General features: G+C 44.4%; 1 protein-coding gene across 2 annotated transcripts in view; it reads right to left on the reverse strand.

Moving 5' to 3' along the window:
• The window catches only part of CNTN5 (contactin 5), a 2,189,536-nt gene that overhangs the window by 14,465 nt on the left and 2,158,653 nt on the right, over window positions 1-16,418 (reverse strand). For both annotated transcript variants that reach the window (XM_073662155.1, XM_073662156.1), the window contains one exon: window positions 10,915-11,083. In XM_073662155.1, the coding sequence (XP_073518256.1) occupies window positions 10,915-11,083 (169 nt within the window). The remainder of the gene's footprint in view (window positions 1-10,914; window positions 11,084-16,418) is intronic.

Genomic DNA, 16,418 nt, shown 5'->3' on the forward strand with positions numbered 1-16,418 from the left:
CTCAGCGACTTACATCTCTACAGAAGTCGTTGGGCCTGCCACTTCACCGGCTAAAATGCGATGTGCCTACCCGGTGGAATTCAACTCTGCACATGTTGCAGCGACTGTGGCAGCACCGACAAGCCCTGGTGCAATACGTTCTGACGTATAGCCTGGGCCAACGAGATCCGGAGGTGGGGCAAATCACGCTGGAGGAGTGGTCTCAGATCAGGGACCTATGCACCCTTCTGCACAGTTTTGAAATGGCGACGAAGATGTTTAGTGCTGACGATGCCATTATCAGCATGACTATTCCGGTGATTTACATGCTGGAGCACATGTTAAACAGAATTCGGAGTCAGGTGGTGGCACAAAAGGTGGTGGAGGAAGTAGAGGAGGAGGAGTTGTATGCGGAAGGGCTAACATCTGCAAGGTCCAGACGGTCGGCAGCACCAAGGCGGCAGGCATGTGAGGGTGGGGGAGATGGTTTTACAAGGGCGCATGGTAGCAGCCAAACTAGTGAGGAAGGTGCAGGAGCCCAGGAAGAAGTGGAGGACGAACTGATGGAAGACTCATCAGATGAGGGAGACCTTGACCACATTTCTGTTGTGTGAGGTTGGGGGGAGAGGACAGAGGAAGGAAGCATGATTGTTACCTCGCCACCAACACAACAGGGACTTGGTGCTCCTGGATGCGCAACACACATGAGTGCCTTCTTGCTGCACTACCTGCAACATGACCCTCGAATTGTGAGAATTAGAAATAATCCTGACTACTGGGTTGCCACACTGTTAGATCCCCGGTGCAAGAGTAAATTTGCAGAAATTATTCCTGCCATAGAAAGGGATGCACGCATGCAGGAGTATCAGCAGAGACTGTTGCAGAATCTTACATGTGCTTTTCCACAAAACACCAGTGGTGCACGTAGTGAATCTCACAGTTCCAACTTGCCAACCGTGGGACCGTCAAGTGTTCAGCACTCAAACCGTAACAGAACCACAGTATCTGCTGGTAACATCAATTTTGCGGAATCATTTCACCACTTTTTTAGCCCATCCTTTGCAAGGCCACAGGAGACAAGAAGTCTGACACATAGTCAACGCCTAGAGACGATGGTACAGGAGTATCTCCAAGTAAACATTGAAGCCATGACTGTGTCACTGGACCCTTGCTCTTTTTGGGCTTCCAATCTGGATAAATGGCCAGAGCTAGCCACTTACGCCTTGGAGATCTTGTCATGCCCCGCAGCCAGCGTTCTGTCTGAATGTGTGTTCAGCGCTGCTGGTGGTGTGCTGACAGATAAGCGCACGCGGCTCTCCACTGATAATGTAGACAGACTCACGTTCATAAAGATGAACAAATCATGGATCCGAAACGACTTTTCTACCCCTGTGTCATCCTGGGGAGAGTAAAAGCTTGATGATTGGTTAAAATCACCCTACCAACCGTTTTAAGCTTTCAAATTACTAATCATGTTTATCTGTATCTTGGCTGTAAAATAATTTGGGCTTTGTAGCAGTGTGCAGCACTGATTCTATTAGGCCATCTATAATAAGCTCCACCAGATTTAAAATTACTAATCATGTTTATCTGTATCTTGACAGGAAAATAATTTGGACTTTGTAGCAGTGTGCAGCACTGATCCTATTAGCCCATCTATACTAAGCTCCACCAGATTTAAAATTAATAATAATTTTTAGCTGCATCTAGTCCGGAAAATAATTTTGGGGCTCCGAGATGTGCAAGACACATAAGTGCCTTCTTGCTGCACTACCTGCAACATGACCCTCATATTGTCAGAATTCGAAGTAATCATGACTACTGGGTTGCCATACTCTTAGATCCCCCAAACTTTTCGATCAACCTTTTCATTTTAATAAAGACCAAAAAAATGGTCATTTTTGAAATTATAAGCATTAGCAGGTTATTAGAAACTGAAATCAAACAGTTTTCAACTCAAAACTTTATTCTAGGTGATGTTACATTTTCACATAGGACCCCTTGTTCGAAAGGAGCTTCTGAACTCTCTCGTCCATTGAATTTGTCAGGTTTTGGATGGTTTCTGCGTCAATTGTTTTGCATGAGGACAGAATACCCTCCCAGAGCTGTTGCTTAGATGTGAACTGCCTCCCGCCATCATAGACACTCCTTTTGATGATGCTCCAGAGGTTCTGAATGGGGTAGAGGTCAGGGGAGCATGGGGGTCACACCATAAGTTTGTCCCCTTTTATGCCCATATCAGCCAGAGATGCAGATGTTTTATGTGCAGCATGAGATGGTGCATTATCATGCAAAAAAATGATCTTGCTGTGAAATACACGGTTCTTCTTCTTGAACCATGGCAGGAAGTGCTGTTTGAGAAAATCCACATACATTATGGAGTTCATCTTTAGCGCCTTCAGGGATCCTAAAGGGGCCGACAATCTCTCTCCCCATGATTCCAGCCCAAAACATTACTCCACCTCCTCCTTGTTGGCGCTGTAGCCGTGTTTGCGTGGGGTGTCCATCAACCAGCCATCCTCCACTCCATCCATCTGGACCATCGAGCGCTGCACGGCACTCATCCGTGAACAAAACAGTTTTGAAATCAGTCTTCATGTAATGTTTGGCCCACTGGAGCCGTTTCTGCTTGTGTGAAGTGGATAGAGGAGGTCGACAGGATGGCATATGCACAGCTGCAAACCTCTGAAGGACCCTGCATCTTGTTGTTCGGGGGACGTTGGAGGCACCAGCAGCTTCAAAAACTTGTCTGCTGCTATGACAAGGCTTTTTTGCCGCTGCTCTTTTAACCTGACGTAATTGCCTGTAGGAAAGAGTCCTCAATTTGCCCTTATCAGCACGCACACGTGTGTACTGTGAATCAGCTACATACTTCTTGATTGCCAAGACACTTCATCCTGATCATCGCACAATGTTGATTGTAGTCATGCCTTGACCTAAACACTCCACAATTTGTTGCTTCTCTGCAGCCGACACATCCTTTTTCTTTCCCATTTTGGCAGAAAATGTAGGCTGCTTAATAATGTGAGACAGCCTTCTTAAGTAGTCTTGCCTTTCATTGGACACACCTGCCAAACTAATTAGCACAGGTGTCTGCAATTGCTTACAGTGATATAAAGAGCCCTGACACACATCACCATCAATGAGTTTAACTGACAAACAAACAAATTCTTCCCTTATCACTCCTAAACACTTTTTGCATAATAATTTGGAACACAGTGTACATGTGCTTTTCCACAAAACACCAGTGGTTCACGTAGTGAATCTTACAGTTCTAACTTGCCAACCGTGGTCTGTATGGAGTTGTTCAATAAAGGGCCCAAAATTAAGATAACATAGATGCGAGAGGTCTCTATGAATAGGAATTCCTAAGTATTTGATACCCTGTGAGGGCCAGGCAAAGGGAAAGTTGGACTGGATGGAATCCTATATGGATTTGGGGAGGGAGACATCGAGGGCCTCAGACTTCGCTGCATTGATTTTAAAATTTGACCATGTAACAAAGTGATCTATTTCAGCCATAACAGCATGGATGGATATATGTGATTGAGTGATATATACTAGTACATCATCAGCAAATAGAGAGCACTTGTACTCGGTGCCTCCCACCTCAATCCACCTAATATTGGGGTTATGGCGAATTGATGAGAGCAGGTGCTCCGTCACTAGGATGTATAAGAGAGGGGACAGAGGACATCCCTGCCTTGTCCCATTGGTGATTGTGAAAGGTGATGAAAATGTTCTGATGCACCTCCTGGGCCTTGGGACACCAGGAGCCGGACCCTTTTTGGTGGATGCTGGTGGTTGTAGTCTTCGTGGCGGCGACCCGGTTCCGTGGCTCAGGGTGGTCAAACCAGTGGCGGAACTATTTATGTGGTTTTGATGTTTAAATGTCCGACTACGCCACCCGTGGATTGCGGTCAGAGTGAACCGCCGCTGCAGGGCAGACCGCTGAGGCTGGTGTTGTGGGTGCAGCAGAGCGTAGCATAACTCCCCACGGGAGGAGTATAGCCTCAGGGCAGTGTATGCGGAGGATGGGGGTGATGGTGCAGGGCAGCAGCAGTAACGACACGGAGTCAGTGATGCAGTCCAGGGCCTTTACTCACAGTTCTTATTATCCAGACCACGTCTGCAGGTAACGGCTGCCCACGTCGTACTGTGCTCACCAGGTGAGGGGCTCAGACAACTCCCAGATAACTTTGGAGCGCTTCACAGGACCCCCTTTGTGTGTCCTTTGTCTGGCCTTTCTTACCAACCCTTCTGTCCGGCTGCCTCGGGCCTCCTCTTGGTAAACTTGGCGCCAGTTTCCCTGACCCTATGTGCTGCCCTCCTAGCATGTGTAGCGAGGGGCTGTGCCACATAAAATGTCACAGCCTCCGGTTTCTAGCTGAGGGTCGTTTCCTGCCTCCACTAGTTTCGGGGACCGGTCTCCCCCTTTGGCCTGACCCCTCCATGCAGGTGGATTCAGGCGTGCGGTGGCGACTCGCCCGTCCGCACCCCTGGAATACCTTCTTTCCTCGTTCCTGGAGCCTTCTCCGCTCCTCTTCCTTCCTTCTCCCTCTTCCAGGCCTGGGCCTCTGTTACTAGGCCCGCCTCCGGAGCAGAGCTCATGCAGAGCCCCTGCTCCCTGCCACTTCTGCTCAGACTTCTCTGCACTGAACTAAGATGGTGCCCACCTTTTATACTCCCTTCTCAATGCACCCAGGAACTGCTTCCTCCCTGCTCCTGCACTACAGGGTTCCCCTTCCTCAGTGTTCCCTCCCCCCACTCCAGCCAGGGACAGGGACTGTCGTGCCCATCTCAGGGGCATATTGGTCGCCCTGCCCCACGGCAATGTGGTGTAATGCATGCAGGTGTCGGGTCCTGATCCACACTCCATCCTTACCTGAGAGTGAGATATCACACCTCTGGGTGAGGTGCAATACCTCTGTAGCAACCGAGCCCTCAGGGTGCTACAGTTCCATTTATCTTCAGCCTAGGTGACGTATTGCGATACAGGGCCGTGATTTTGGCTATAAAAGGGTCCCCTAGACCCCTACCCCAAGCTTTTTAAGAGAATCATATATGGCGTGCCAGGAGACTCTATGGAATGCTTTCTCAGCATCCAACGAGAGTATCTAATTACAAATTTTTAACTGCATCTAGCCCAGGAAATACTTTGTGCCTAGTAGCAGTGTCTGCTATTCAGCGGATTATCCCGGCTGTTAAGCAAGCTACACCACCTGTAGTTTGGACACTTAATTTTTTCAAAGGAAATGCTTCGGGACCACGGGATACTCAGTGAAGAGCATCAAGAGGCACCCCAAGGCATAGGGGCTGGGACTGGCAGTAGGATGCCTTGCGGTGGACAGCCGAGCTCGATCCTTATAAAAGCTTTTTAACTGCAGCAGCTTTAGTGGACACTACTGGAGCTGGAATTACGCGGCTGCTGGCATGAGACTTGCCCTCCAATAGATCCTTGTAAATGGATTTAAAGTGTATTCATTCAAATTAGAGAGACAATTTAAATTAAAAAGCTTAGAGCTGCCTCCACCACAGGGGGGCTCGCTCGACCCACCAGCGGACAGGCACCAGTATTGGGAGAGGGGGGCTGGCCGTCAGGGTTCACCGCGGCTCTGGCACAAACCCGACGACACGGAGGTGGCACGGGCAGGAGCGGACTGAACGTGTCGGCTTCTCACTTTTTGGATTTTAGAAGGGCATGACATGCCTATATCTGTGTCTCCCCCTCCTTTTACTCCTCCACCTCTTTTCTTTTCTCATGACTATATGTACTTGTCACTTTTCCATGTGTTAGTTGTGTCTTCTGAGCAGTTTGTCAGCTTTTGGACACCTTTGAAGGTGTTTTCTATGTGTTTCTATGTGTTTTTGTTTGCCTGCCATTGGTTTTAACGGTGTTCGAAGGTGTTCGACGAACAGTTCGACGAACAGTTCGGCGAACACACAGGTGTTCGACGAACCGAACCGAGCTCGAACACTACGGGGGTGGCTCAACACTATTAGGGTGATTAATGAGTGGAACAGGCTGCCACGAGAGGTGGTGAGTTCCCCTTCAATGGACGCCTTCAAACAGAGGCTGGACAGACATCTGTCTGAGATGATCTAGTGAATCCTGCTTTGAGCAGGGGGTTGGACCAGATGACCCAGGAGGTCCCTTCCAACTCTACCATTCTATGATTCTATGATTCTATGATTCTAAGATCCTCCAGTGATGGGCAGGTCAGTAAATAAAACTTCATGTTTATTTAAGTTAGTTTAAAATGCTAAATAGTAGAGCCAGCAAATGTGTACATGACCTGATTAACCTAGGCGTTTCGGCAAACAATCTTAAGCATAGTATGCCATGATTAAGGATGTATGCCAAAATGCGTAGATTATTTATGTCATGTGTGGATTTGCTGACTCTACTAACTAACTAAACTAACTTAAATAAATGTGAAGTTTTATTTACTGACCTGTTCATCGCTGGAGGATCTTCTCTTTCTTCATTGTGCTTGTATCAAATAGTTTACAATACAACTGGTGAGTTAAAGAAGAACGAAAGGTGGAAGTTAAAGGGAATGGAAGAGAGGGAGGGAGGTCTGAAAGGAAAGAGAGAAAAGAAGATGGAAAGAGATGGAAGACGTAAGGAAGGAACAGAGAGAGAGAAAAAATGTGACTGAAGGAATGAAAAGAGGATGATAATTTGAGCAGGAAGATGAAAAAAATGAAGAAATAATTAAAAATAGTTGAAAGTGAGAGAGAACAGAAGTCTAAAAAATAAAGAAATTTACTATGAGAAGTGGTATAAGAGAAGGGCTACGGAGAAGGGAAAAAGTGAGAGAACAAGGAAGGGAGAGGGGAAAAAGAAAGGTCTGGAAGGAAGGAAGGAAAAAGAGGAAAGAGGGAGGAATAAGAGGAAAGTCTGGAAAGAAATAAAAGACGTAGGGTAAAGGAGAAAAAAGGAAAAGGGTGGAAAGTCTGGCAGGAAACAAGGAAGGAAGAATAAAAGAAAAGGAGTAAGATAGGAAGAAACAAAAGAAGGAACAAGACAAGACTGAAGGAAAATAGAAAAAATTTAGGGGACAAAGACTAAAAAAAACAGACAAAAGGGAGGAAGAACAGAAATTAAAAAAAATCTGAAAAATTTACTATGAGAAGATAGCCCAATAAAAAAAAGATTATGATGTAGAAGGGTGAAAGGAGGGTGAGGAAGTGAGAGGGGAGGAAATGAGGAGAGGATGGTCTATGGAAAAGGGCCTAATATAAAAGAAGAGGAACTGAATAATCAGAAGAAAACCAATCTGTCTTTTAACTTCTCTTTATTTCCCTTACAGCAAACAATTAAACAATTGCAGAGGAGCATTGTTCAGAGGCGACATTGTGAAACTGAAGTCACCTCTGCACCTTGGTCAGACTCAGATGTCACTATGATTATCTCCTGATTATTGAATTACCTAGATATGTCTAATAAGGTTGAGCACCGCCCAAGCAAAGCTATGTACTCCCGCATGGTATAAGGAAAAGGATTGCTATCAGTCATGGAAATAATGGTCACTGCCAGTCAAAATTATGTTTTATTTAATGGACATTATATAAGAGGAGCATTAAGTAAGGAAGAAGGGAAGAAGGAAATGAGAGATGATGAATGGAAGAGAGGAAGAACTTTGAAAAACAGCCACATAGAAAAGCATTTACACCATAAAAGGAGGTCTAAGAAAGGGAGGATGCAAGGAAAGAGGAGAAGACAAAGGAAGGGAGGAAAGAAGGAAGCAAGGAGGAAAAGATAAAGGAAGCAAGGAAGGGAAGAAAGAAGGAATGAAGCAAGGAAGGGTGGAAAAAGGGAAGGAAAGAGGAAAGGATTGAAGATGCAAGTAATGGAGGAAATAAGGAAGGAGGAAAGGATAAAGAAAGGAAGCAAGGATGGGAGGAAGGAAGGAAAGAGTGAAGAAAGAAAAGAGGAAAGTATAAAGGAAGGAGGAAAGAAGGAAGGAAGCAAGAAAGGGAGGAAAGAGGGAAGGAAGGGACTAAGGTGGAAAGGAAGGAAGGATTAAGGAAGTAAGCAAGGAAAGGAGGAAATAAGGAAGAAGGAAAGGATAAAGATAGGAAGCAAGAAAAGTAGGAATGGAGAAGAAAGGAAAAAAGTACATAACATCGAAAAGAAAAAAACAATGAAAAGACATTACAGTTTAGGATGAGAGAAGGAAAAACGGTTGAATGGATTTTTGAGGTATGCACGTCTGTTACTGCAGAGGGATTTTCTATTTTTAAATGTATCACTTACTTACGGTAAACATAATTCCGAGAATGTGTATATAGCAATGTGCGTGATGTAATGTAGTATATTAATATAATTGCTATATCTGCCAAACATTCTTCATAATTATGCACAATACATATCTGATCCCTTACAATAATAAGAATAATAATAACAATAATACAAATATAGATTTTGAACTGCAGTGTATGTCGCCTTCACGGCTAGAAAGTTTTGCTGCTCTGTCGCAGTCTATTAAGGCAGCGGCTGCTTCCTACAGAACAGCAATAAAACTAATGGTGTAGCAGACCTTCCTGAATGGTGTCCGCTCAGTAGGATACTGTCAGGTGAACGCTTCTGTGATCGGAGTTATTAAATGCTTTTTCAAAGTCTCATTCATCAATTGAGCTAAATGACACAACATGCAGAGACTAATTTATGTGTGTGAAACAAATGATCTATTAGACCACTTTCCTCATGTTTACTATGGAATCTAGAACAATTTCCAGCAGGGAATAATATGGAAGCGACAACCATTGCAGGTCACTGTTGTCTCTCTGTGTAATACATCATCTACATCTCTAATATTGAGAAATAAGTAATAAATAATGGAGCTCATTTATAACAACCAATATGGAAGAAAATGGAGCTTACGCTGCAAATATAAAAAAAAAAGTATCGCTGTTATTACTTGGCTACATTAAAGGAATTGTTTTATTAATAAGTATTAATTTACTCTGTTAGATCAATTATTAAATTGGAATCACTTAAAAAATGTCTCGGAGTCTCAGTCGCTCAGTCCGGGTTCTTGTGCACGGGCAGTGGAGTGATTCTTGCTATTGTTCAGGCCAGACAATAAGAATCTCACTGACACTGAGCACAGTAAGTGGACATGCTGAGGGGGAAAGAAAAAAACTCTAGAGGGCGCCATAACAGGTATGTCACAGCAATATCTGCTCACAGGAAATTAAATATATTCATAATTTGTTATGTTTTACATCATCTTAAAGAAGAGTAATATTTAATTGTGGGGCTAGTCCTCAAATCCTTTAAAAGGAATATGTCAGCAGGATTTCACCCCCAAGCTATTCATATGTGTCTGTAGCTCTTTCAAAGACTAGTCCAGTAATCCCTTTACATGGCCTGTCTGTTCCTCTGTTATGGAAAAATTAGCGTTTGAATTGATATGCAAATTAGGCTGAAGAGCTATGGTAGATCTGAAGCCTCTGTCACTCCAGCTCTATTCCTCACCCAGCGCTGCTTCACACTGCATTGTTACTGCTAACATGGCCCACCAAAGTCTACAACTTTTCATGCTGGTGGGCAAAATAATTATTTTTAAATAACAGTATTTGGCTAGTATGGAGAAACTGGAGAGATACCCACCCTTATCTTTCTGTGACTTTCGTAAAATACTCCTATTAGTTATGGTACAAATGCAATATATTATCATTACATACCAGCAAAACTTTCGACAGGGTGGTCACATAAAGCCTAGACATCTCGAGAATATTGAGAAACAGTTTTTATTTCAAAGCAGGTCATCTCATGTTCCATTTCTCAGGATACAGTATGTCAAATTAATGGGTCATTCCTATCTTCAAAGAAGAGTGTTGATGATGCTTTGATAGTAGATACAATATTTTAATCACCTTATTGCATTTTTTCCAGTTGTGAGCTGTCCAAAAAAACACAATTCCGGTGGATAGATTTTTTACCTATTGGTGTAATTATGGATTGGACTTTTACGAACTATGTGATACCAAATATGTGTATTTTTTACTTTTAATGGGGGAAAAAGGTGGTAGTTTAAACTTTGATATTTTTCTCTTTTTTTCAATACTTTTTTTTTTCACTTTCAACTGTACTTAATAGTCCCCTTAGGGGACTTGAACTTGCAATCACTTGTACTATACACAGCAATACCACAGCACTTCTATGTATAGTGAAAATCATGGTCTCTTATGAACGCCAAGTGCAGGCTGGCTTTCACAGTAGGCTAGGGAGTCATCAGCAAACCATAGGCATCTCGCGATCACGTCACAGAGGTGCTAAAAGGTCCTTAATATGATCCGCTCCCTGGCATGCAGTAAAGAAAATTTAGTTCTTAGTTTAGAAAGAACATAACCTCTGTTTTCTTATAAACCTTTGCGCTAGATTATATATGTTACCTTTTCTCATATTTTGTTAAAGGCTCCAAATTCTCACTATTAAAATTCAATATGTTATCATGACATGCTAGCAAATCCCTCCAAAAGCTGCAATTCACATAACAACCACTGGGCGGACACATAGATACATCTAGCATAGCCATCTACCAACAGAGTATCACCAAATCAGGTGTTTTTTTCTAGCAGAACCATCTCCTAATAGAGTATGTCAAAATCAGGTGTTTTTTTCTAGCATAACTATCTCCCAACAGAGTATCACACAATCAGGTGTTTTTTTTTCTAGCATAACCATCTCCCAACAGAGTATCACAAAATCAGATTTTTTTTTCTAGCATAACCATCTCCCAACAGAGAATCACAAAATCAGGTGTTTTTTTCTAGCATACCCATCTCCCAACATAGTATCACAAAATCATGTGTTTTTTCTAAGCCGATCATTTTGATCAAATCATCTCAGAATATGTTGAGCAAAGAGAAAAGGTAAGAAAGGACACATCGTTATATCACAAGAGAGCACATGTTGGTTACCTGAGTATGATGGCACTCTGATTTGGGAACTGGCCGTCCCATCTCCACCTTCACTAATTGCTCTCACTTCTATGATATAAAAGCCGGAGTCGGGAAGTAAAACCACTGCAGAAGTTGTCTGTGTTTGGATGACTTGGCTATTGCTGTGACCTTCTTGTCTTAACATGACCTGTGGTTTAAGAAATATAAAAATTGCCTGTTATACCTTAATACAAAAGTAGAAAACCAGATTGGAGATTTCAACAAGGGCCTGGGAGCGGTGACCTTTAAAAAAAAAACATATCTGATGCCGAGAAAGAATAAAAAAAAAGTTCTATTGTATGGAGGCTGCAATCTACTACAGAGTATAGTAAGACGGAAAGTAAAATCCTGGAAAACACTTCAGGCTTTCACACAATCTCCAAATGCAAAAATACAAAGGTGAACTTATTCACAAAAATATTTATGAGACTAAAATTTAGAAAAAAAATATTGTGCAAATGAACCATAGACGGAGGCATTACTATAATGGTCAAAATGTGTGGAGTTAAATAACATTCCATGGTTGTCATGTCAACTGTCTCGGATGTTCCAAGACTCCTTGATAGGTTATGTAAACCCTGGGTTGGGCGAGCGAGTTAACCAAGGGTTGGAGTTCGCCTGAGGGGTGACGCTGGGTCTTAAATATCTCGAAAAATGTTGGCTCATATAATATTCTTTGTGTTAATTCCTTGTGGTTTTCCTGGATTTTCACAGCTTTTAAATATTGTATAAATAATTTAGTTAATTATTGTTGAAAAGGTTTTATGAGATTTGAAACAGCACCACTCTTATGCACAGGCAGTTTTTGGTATAACAGCTTGAATGTGGCTGCAATATGAGCTGAAACAGATTTCTGCTATAATTTATGGCACTCTCTGAGGTTAATTAAAGCAAATACGTCAGGTCGCTGTTCACCAAGCCATCAAAACTAAGCCTGGCCTACTATTCAGAAAAATATGACTGTAAATTCTAAAAATGTTCAGTTACACGTTATATAAAAATTGGTGACTTTTATACTCCAGTTTTGGCATAAAGTTTATGATGATTTCCTCCAAAGTGTTTGATAACATCTCCTATTTTTTTCTTTCAGTAAAATATAAAATACTTTGGATTTCCTAAACCAGAATACTTCCATAAGGAAGACTTTTCTGGAACTTTTACCTTTTACACTGGCTACATCCTGAGGTACTGGCTACATCTGAAGTGCTGAGAAACAATTTTTTTCCCGGTTTGTAATAAACCTCTTTGTTCACGAGATATCAATTTATAAAGTTTATATGTAAGTTTTCTTTTCAACTACATGGGCAGTAACAAATTCTTTGAGCGTGTGTATTTTTTTGTCCACCTCTGTGGAACTAGCCAACCACAAACAAGAGGCGACACAGGGGTGGAAAACACATAATATTCCCCCAGAGAAGGTCAAAACAGGGATTCTCAAATGAAATCCTCTCTGATCTACCAGAGCAGAGACAAGAGGAAAGCGGCAGCAACAGGAGCTGGACTTGGTGCAGTGCTGGCAATCTACAGAGCTCTAAACCTAACATAGGAGTCAGTGCACTCTATCAGTCTTCAACTAGGCAACAAGCTTTGTGGTGCAAGGCATTGTAATCCTTGGGTAATGAAAAGAGCAGTGGTTTTATGTACATTTGGTGGCCTACAATGATAATTATGTATTGTTACCGAGGGTGTGGTAGGTAATGGGAGTTCAGATACTGCACATAATCATCATCGTAGTCCACCAAATGTATATGCACTACAAAAAGTAGTAGCCCACTCACTAATAATCATGCTGCCACAAAGAGCATTGCCCTGTCTCATGTGTTTAGAAAGATGTAGATTGCCAGATCTGCTCCCATGATGATGCACCAAGTCCAGCACCTGTTGCCGCTGCTCTCCTCCTGTCTCCATGAAATGTGTCCAGGACTGTAAGGAATGAGGATTGCTCCATTGGGTCACGCTGAGAATCCCTGGTCTGACATCCTCTGGGGTGTATTCTGTATTTTCTATCTCTATTATGCGTCCTACTTATGATTGGCTAGGGTCACAGAGGTGGACAAAGTACACGCCCCCTGAGAAGAATCTGTTACGTCCTTTATGGCCAAAGAGATAATGTACATATAAAGTCATACTGCATTTCGGAAACAAAGAGCTCTATAACAAAATGGAAAAAGTGTTACTCAGCACTTCAGACCCTCGGGATGTAGCCGGTATAAAGAATAAAAAACCACAAAAGGTCCTCTTTAAAGTAAATATTTAAACTTGAATGTTATTTTTATAGGTTCTATAATTTTGTACAGATCCATTTCTTAAAAAGGTTTCCCACCATTGGGAACAATTTTGTTTTGTTACCTAAATCACTTATTTTGGGCTATTTTTTTAAATTGGGTTTAAATAAAAATATTGCACTGTTTGGGTTTGTTGTCTTTCATAGCCTCTGTGTTGCACCGTCTTTTGCTGGTTGCGGGCGGAATGGTTAACTGAGAATCTGTCAGCGAGCTCATTCTGATGGTCTGATAGGAGACTATCTAACTCTTTTCATACCTCTTCACAACTGATTTATGATTAAATCAAATTAAATGTGCAGGGAAACAAAGAGTTTGCAACATAAGCAACACGGGCAACATGGTGCAAAATTTTTAATGAAGCTGAATTGCAAAAATTATTTTTTTTAGCGCCAAATACATGCATTTAAAGGCAATCTGTCACATGCAGAAACACTTTTTACCTGCAGATGTAGGGTCAATCTGCAAGTAAATACTCATGTTAGACAGCCTTGTGAGAGCAGCAGCTACAAGGAGAAAATTAAATGTGTATTACAGCTGGTATATGCTTTGTATGCTGCGGACAGAGCTCCTGAGCCAGCATCACACACAGCTCCTGAGCCCGCATCAAACACAGCTCCTGAGCCCCCTTCATACACAGCTCCTGAGCCACATTATACCCATCTCCTGAGCCCACATCATACACAGCTCCTGAGCCCGCATCATACCCAGCTCCTGAGCCCACTTCATACACAGCTCTTGAGCCCGCATCACATACAGCTCATGAAAGCGCATCATACACCGCTCCTCAGCAAGCATTATACACCGCTTCTGAGCGTGCTTCATACACAGCTCCTGAACCCGCTTCATGGACAACTCTTGAGCCCGCTGCATACACAGCTCCTGAGCCCGCTTCATACACAGCTCCTGAGCACGCATCATACACAGCTCCTGAGCCCGCATCATACACAGCTCCTGAGGCCGCATCATACACCGCTCCTGAGCCTGCTTCAAACACAGCTCCTGAGCCTGCTTCATACACCGCTCTTGAGCCCCCTTCATACACAGCTCCTAAGCCTCCTTCATACACAGCTCCTGAGCCCCTTTCATTCACAGCTCCTGAGCAGCATGATATACAGCTCCAGAGGCCGCATCATACACAGCTCCTGAGCCCGCATCATACACAGCTCCGGAGCCAGCATCAAACACAGCTCTTGAGCCTGCTTCATACACAGCTCCTGAGCCCGCATCATACATAGCTCGTAAGCCCGCATCTTACACAGCTCCTGAGCACGCATCATATACAGTTCCTGAGCCCGCATCATACACCGCTCCTGAGCCTGGTTCATACACAGCTCCTGAGCCTGCTTGATACACCGCTCCTGAGCCCGCATCATACACAGCTCCTGAGCCTGCATCATACACAGCTCCTGAGCCCGCATCATACACTGCTCCTGAGCCCGCATCATACACAGCTCCTGAGCCCCCTTCATACACAGCTCCTGAGCCACATTATACACAGCTCCTCAGCCCGAATCATACCCAGCTCTTGAGCCCCCTTCATACACTGCTACTGAGCCCCCTTCATACACAGCTCCTGAGCCTGCATCATATACAGTTCCTGAGCTTGCATCATACACCGATCCTGAGCCCGCATTGTACACAGCACCTGAGCCCACTTCATGCACAGCTCCTGAGCCCACATCATGCAAAACTCCTGAGCCCGCTTCATACACCACTCCAGAGCCCCCTTCATACACAGGTCCTGAGGCTGCATTATACACAGCTCCTGAGGCCGTATCATACACAGCTCATGAGGCTGCATCATACACAGCTCCTGAGCCCGCATCATACACCGCTCCTGAGCACGCATTATACACCGCTCCTGAGCCTGCTTCATACACAGCTCCTGAGCCTGCTTCATACACAGCTCCTGAGCCTGCTTCATACACCACTCCTGAGCCCGCATCATACACAGCTCCTGAGCCCGCATCATACACAGCTCCTGAGCCCGCATCATACACAGCTCCTGAGCCCGCATCATACACAGCTCCTGAGACCGCATAATGGACAACTCCTGAGCCCGCTTCATACACAGCTCCTAAGCCCGCTTCATACACAGCTTCTGAGCACGCATCATACACAGCTCCTGAGCCCGCATCATACACAGCTCCTGAGTCCGCATCATACACAGGTCCTGAGCCCCCTTCATACACACCTCCTGAGCCACATTATACACAGCTCCTGAGCCCACATCATACACAGCTCCTGAGCCCGAATCATACCCAGCTCCTGAGCCCCCTTCATACACTGCTCCTGAGCCCCCTTCATACACAGCTCCCTAGCCACATCATACACAGCTCCTGAGCCCACATCATATACAGTTTCTGAGCCCGCATCATACACAGCTCCTGAGCCTGGTTCATACACAGCTCCTGAGCCTGCTTCATACACCACTCCTGAGCCCGCATTGTACACAGCACCGGAGCCAGCTTTATACACAGCTCCTGAGCCCACATCATGCAAAACTCCTGAGCCCGCTTCATACACCGCTCCTGAGCCCCCTTCATTCACAGCTCCTGTGGCTGCATCATACACAGCTCCTGAGGCCGCATCATACACCGCTCCTGAGGACGCATCATACACAGCTCCTGAGCCTGCTTCAAACACAGCTCCTGAGCCTGCTTCATACAAAGCTCCTGAGCCTTCTTCCTACACAGCTCCTGAGGCAGCATCATACACAGCTACACAGCTCCTAAGCCCGCATCATACACAGTTCCTGAGCCGCATCAGATACAGCTCCAGAGCCCACATCATACACAGCTCCTGAGCCGGCATCATCCACAGCTCCTGAGCCGGCATCATACACTGCTCCTGAGCCCCCTTCATACACAGCTCCCTAGCCACATCATACACAGCTCTTGAGCCCGCATCATACACTGCTCCTTAGACCACATCATACACAGCTCTATGAGCCTCCAATACACAAAGCTACTGGGCCTGCATAATACACAGCTACTGAGCCCGCATCATACATAGGTCCTGAGCCCCCTTCATAAAATCTCCTGAGCCCACATCATACACAGCTACTGAGCCCGCATCATATACAGCTCCTGAGCCTGCTTCATACACAGCTTCTGAGCCAGCTTCATACACAGCTCCTGAGTCTGCATCATACACAGCTCCTAAGCCCGCATCATACACAGCTCCTGAGCCTGCATC

Source organism: Phyllobates terribilis, unplaced genomic scaffold, assembly GCF_046119375.1.
Source record: "Phyllobates terribilis strain yellow unplaced genomic scaffold, ASM4611937v1 Scaffold_2__4_contigs__length_985480577, whole genome shotgun sequence".
Classification (NCBI taxonomy): Eukaryota; Metazoa; Chordata; class Amphibia; order Anura; family Dendrobatidae; genus Phyllobates; species Phyllobates terribilis.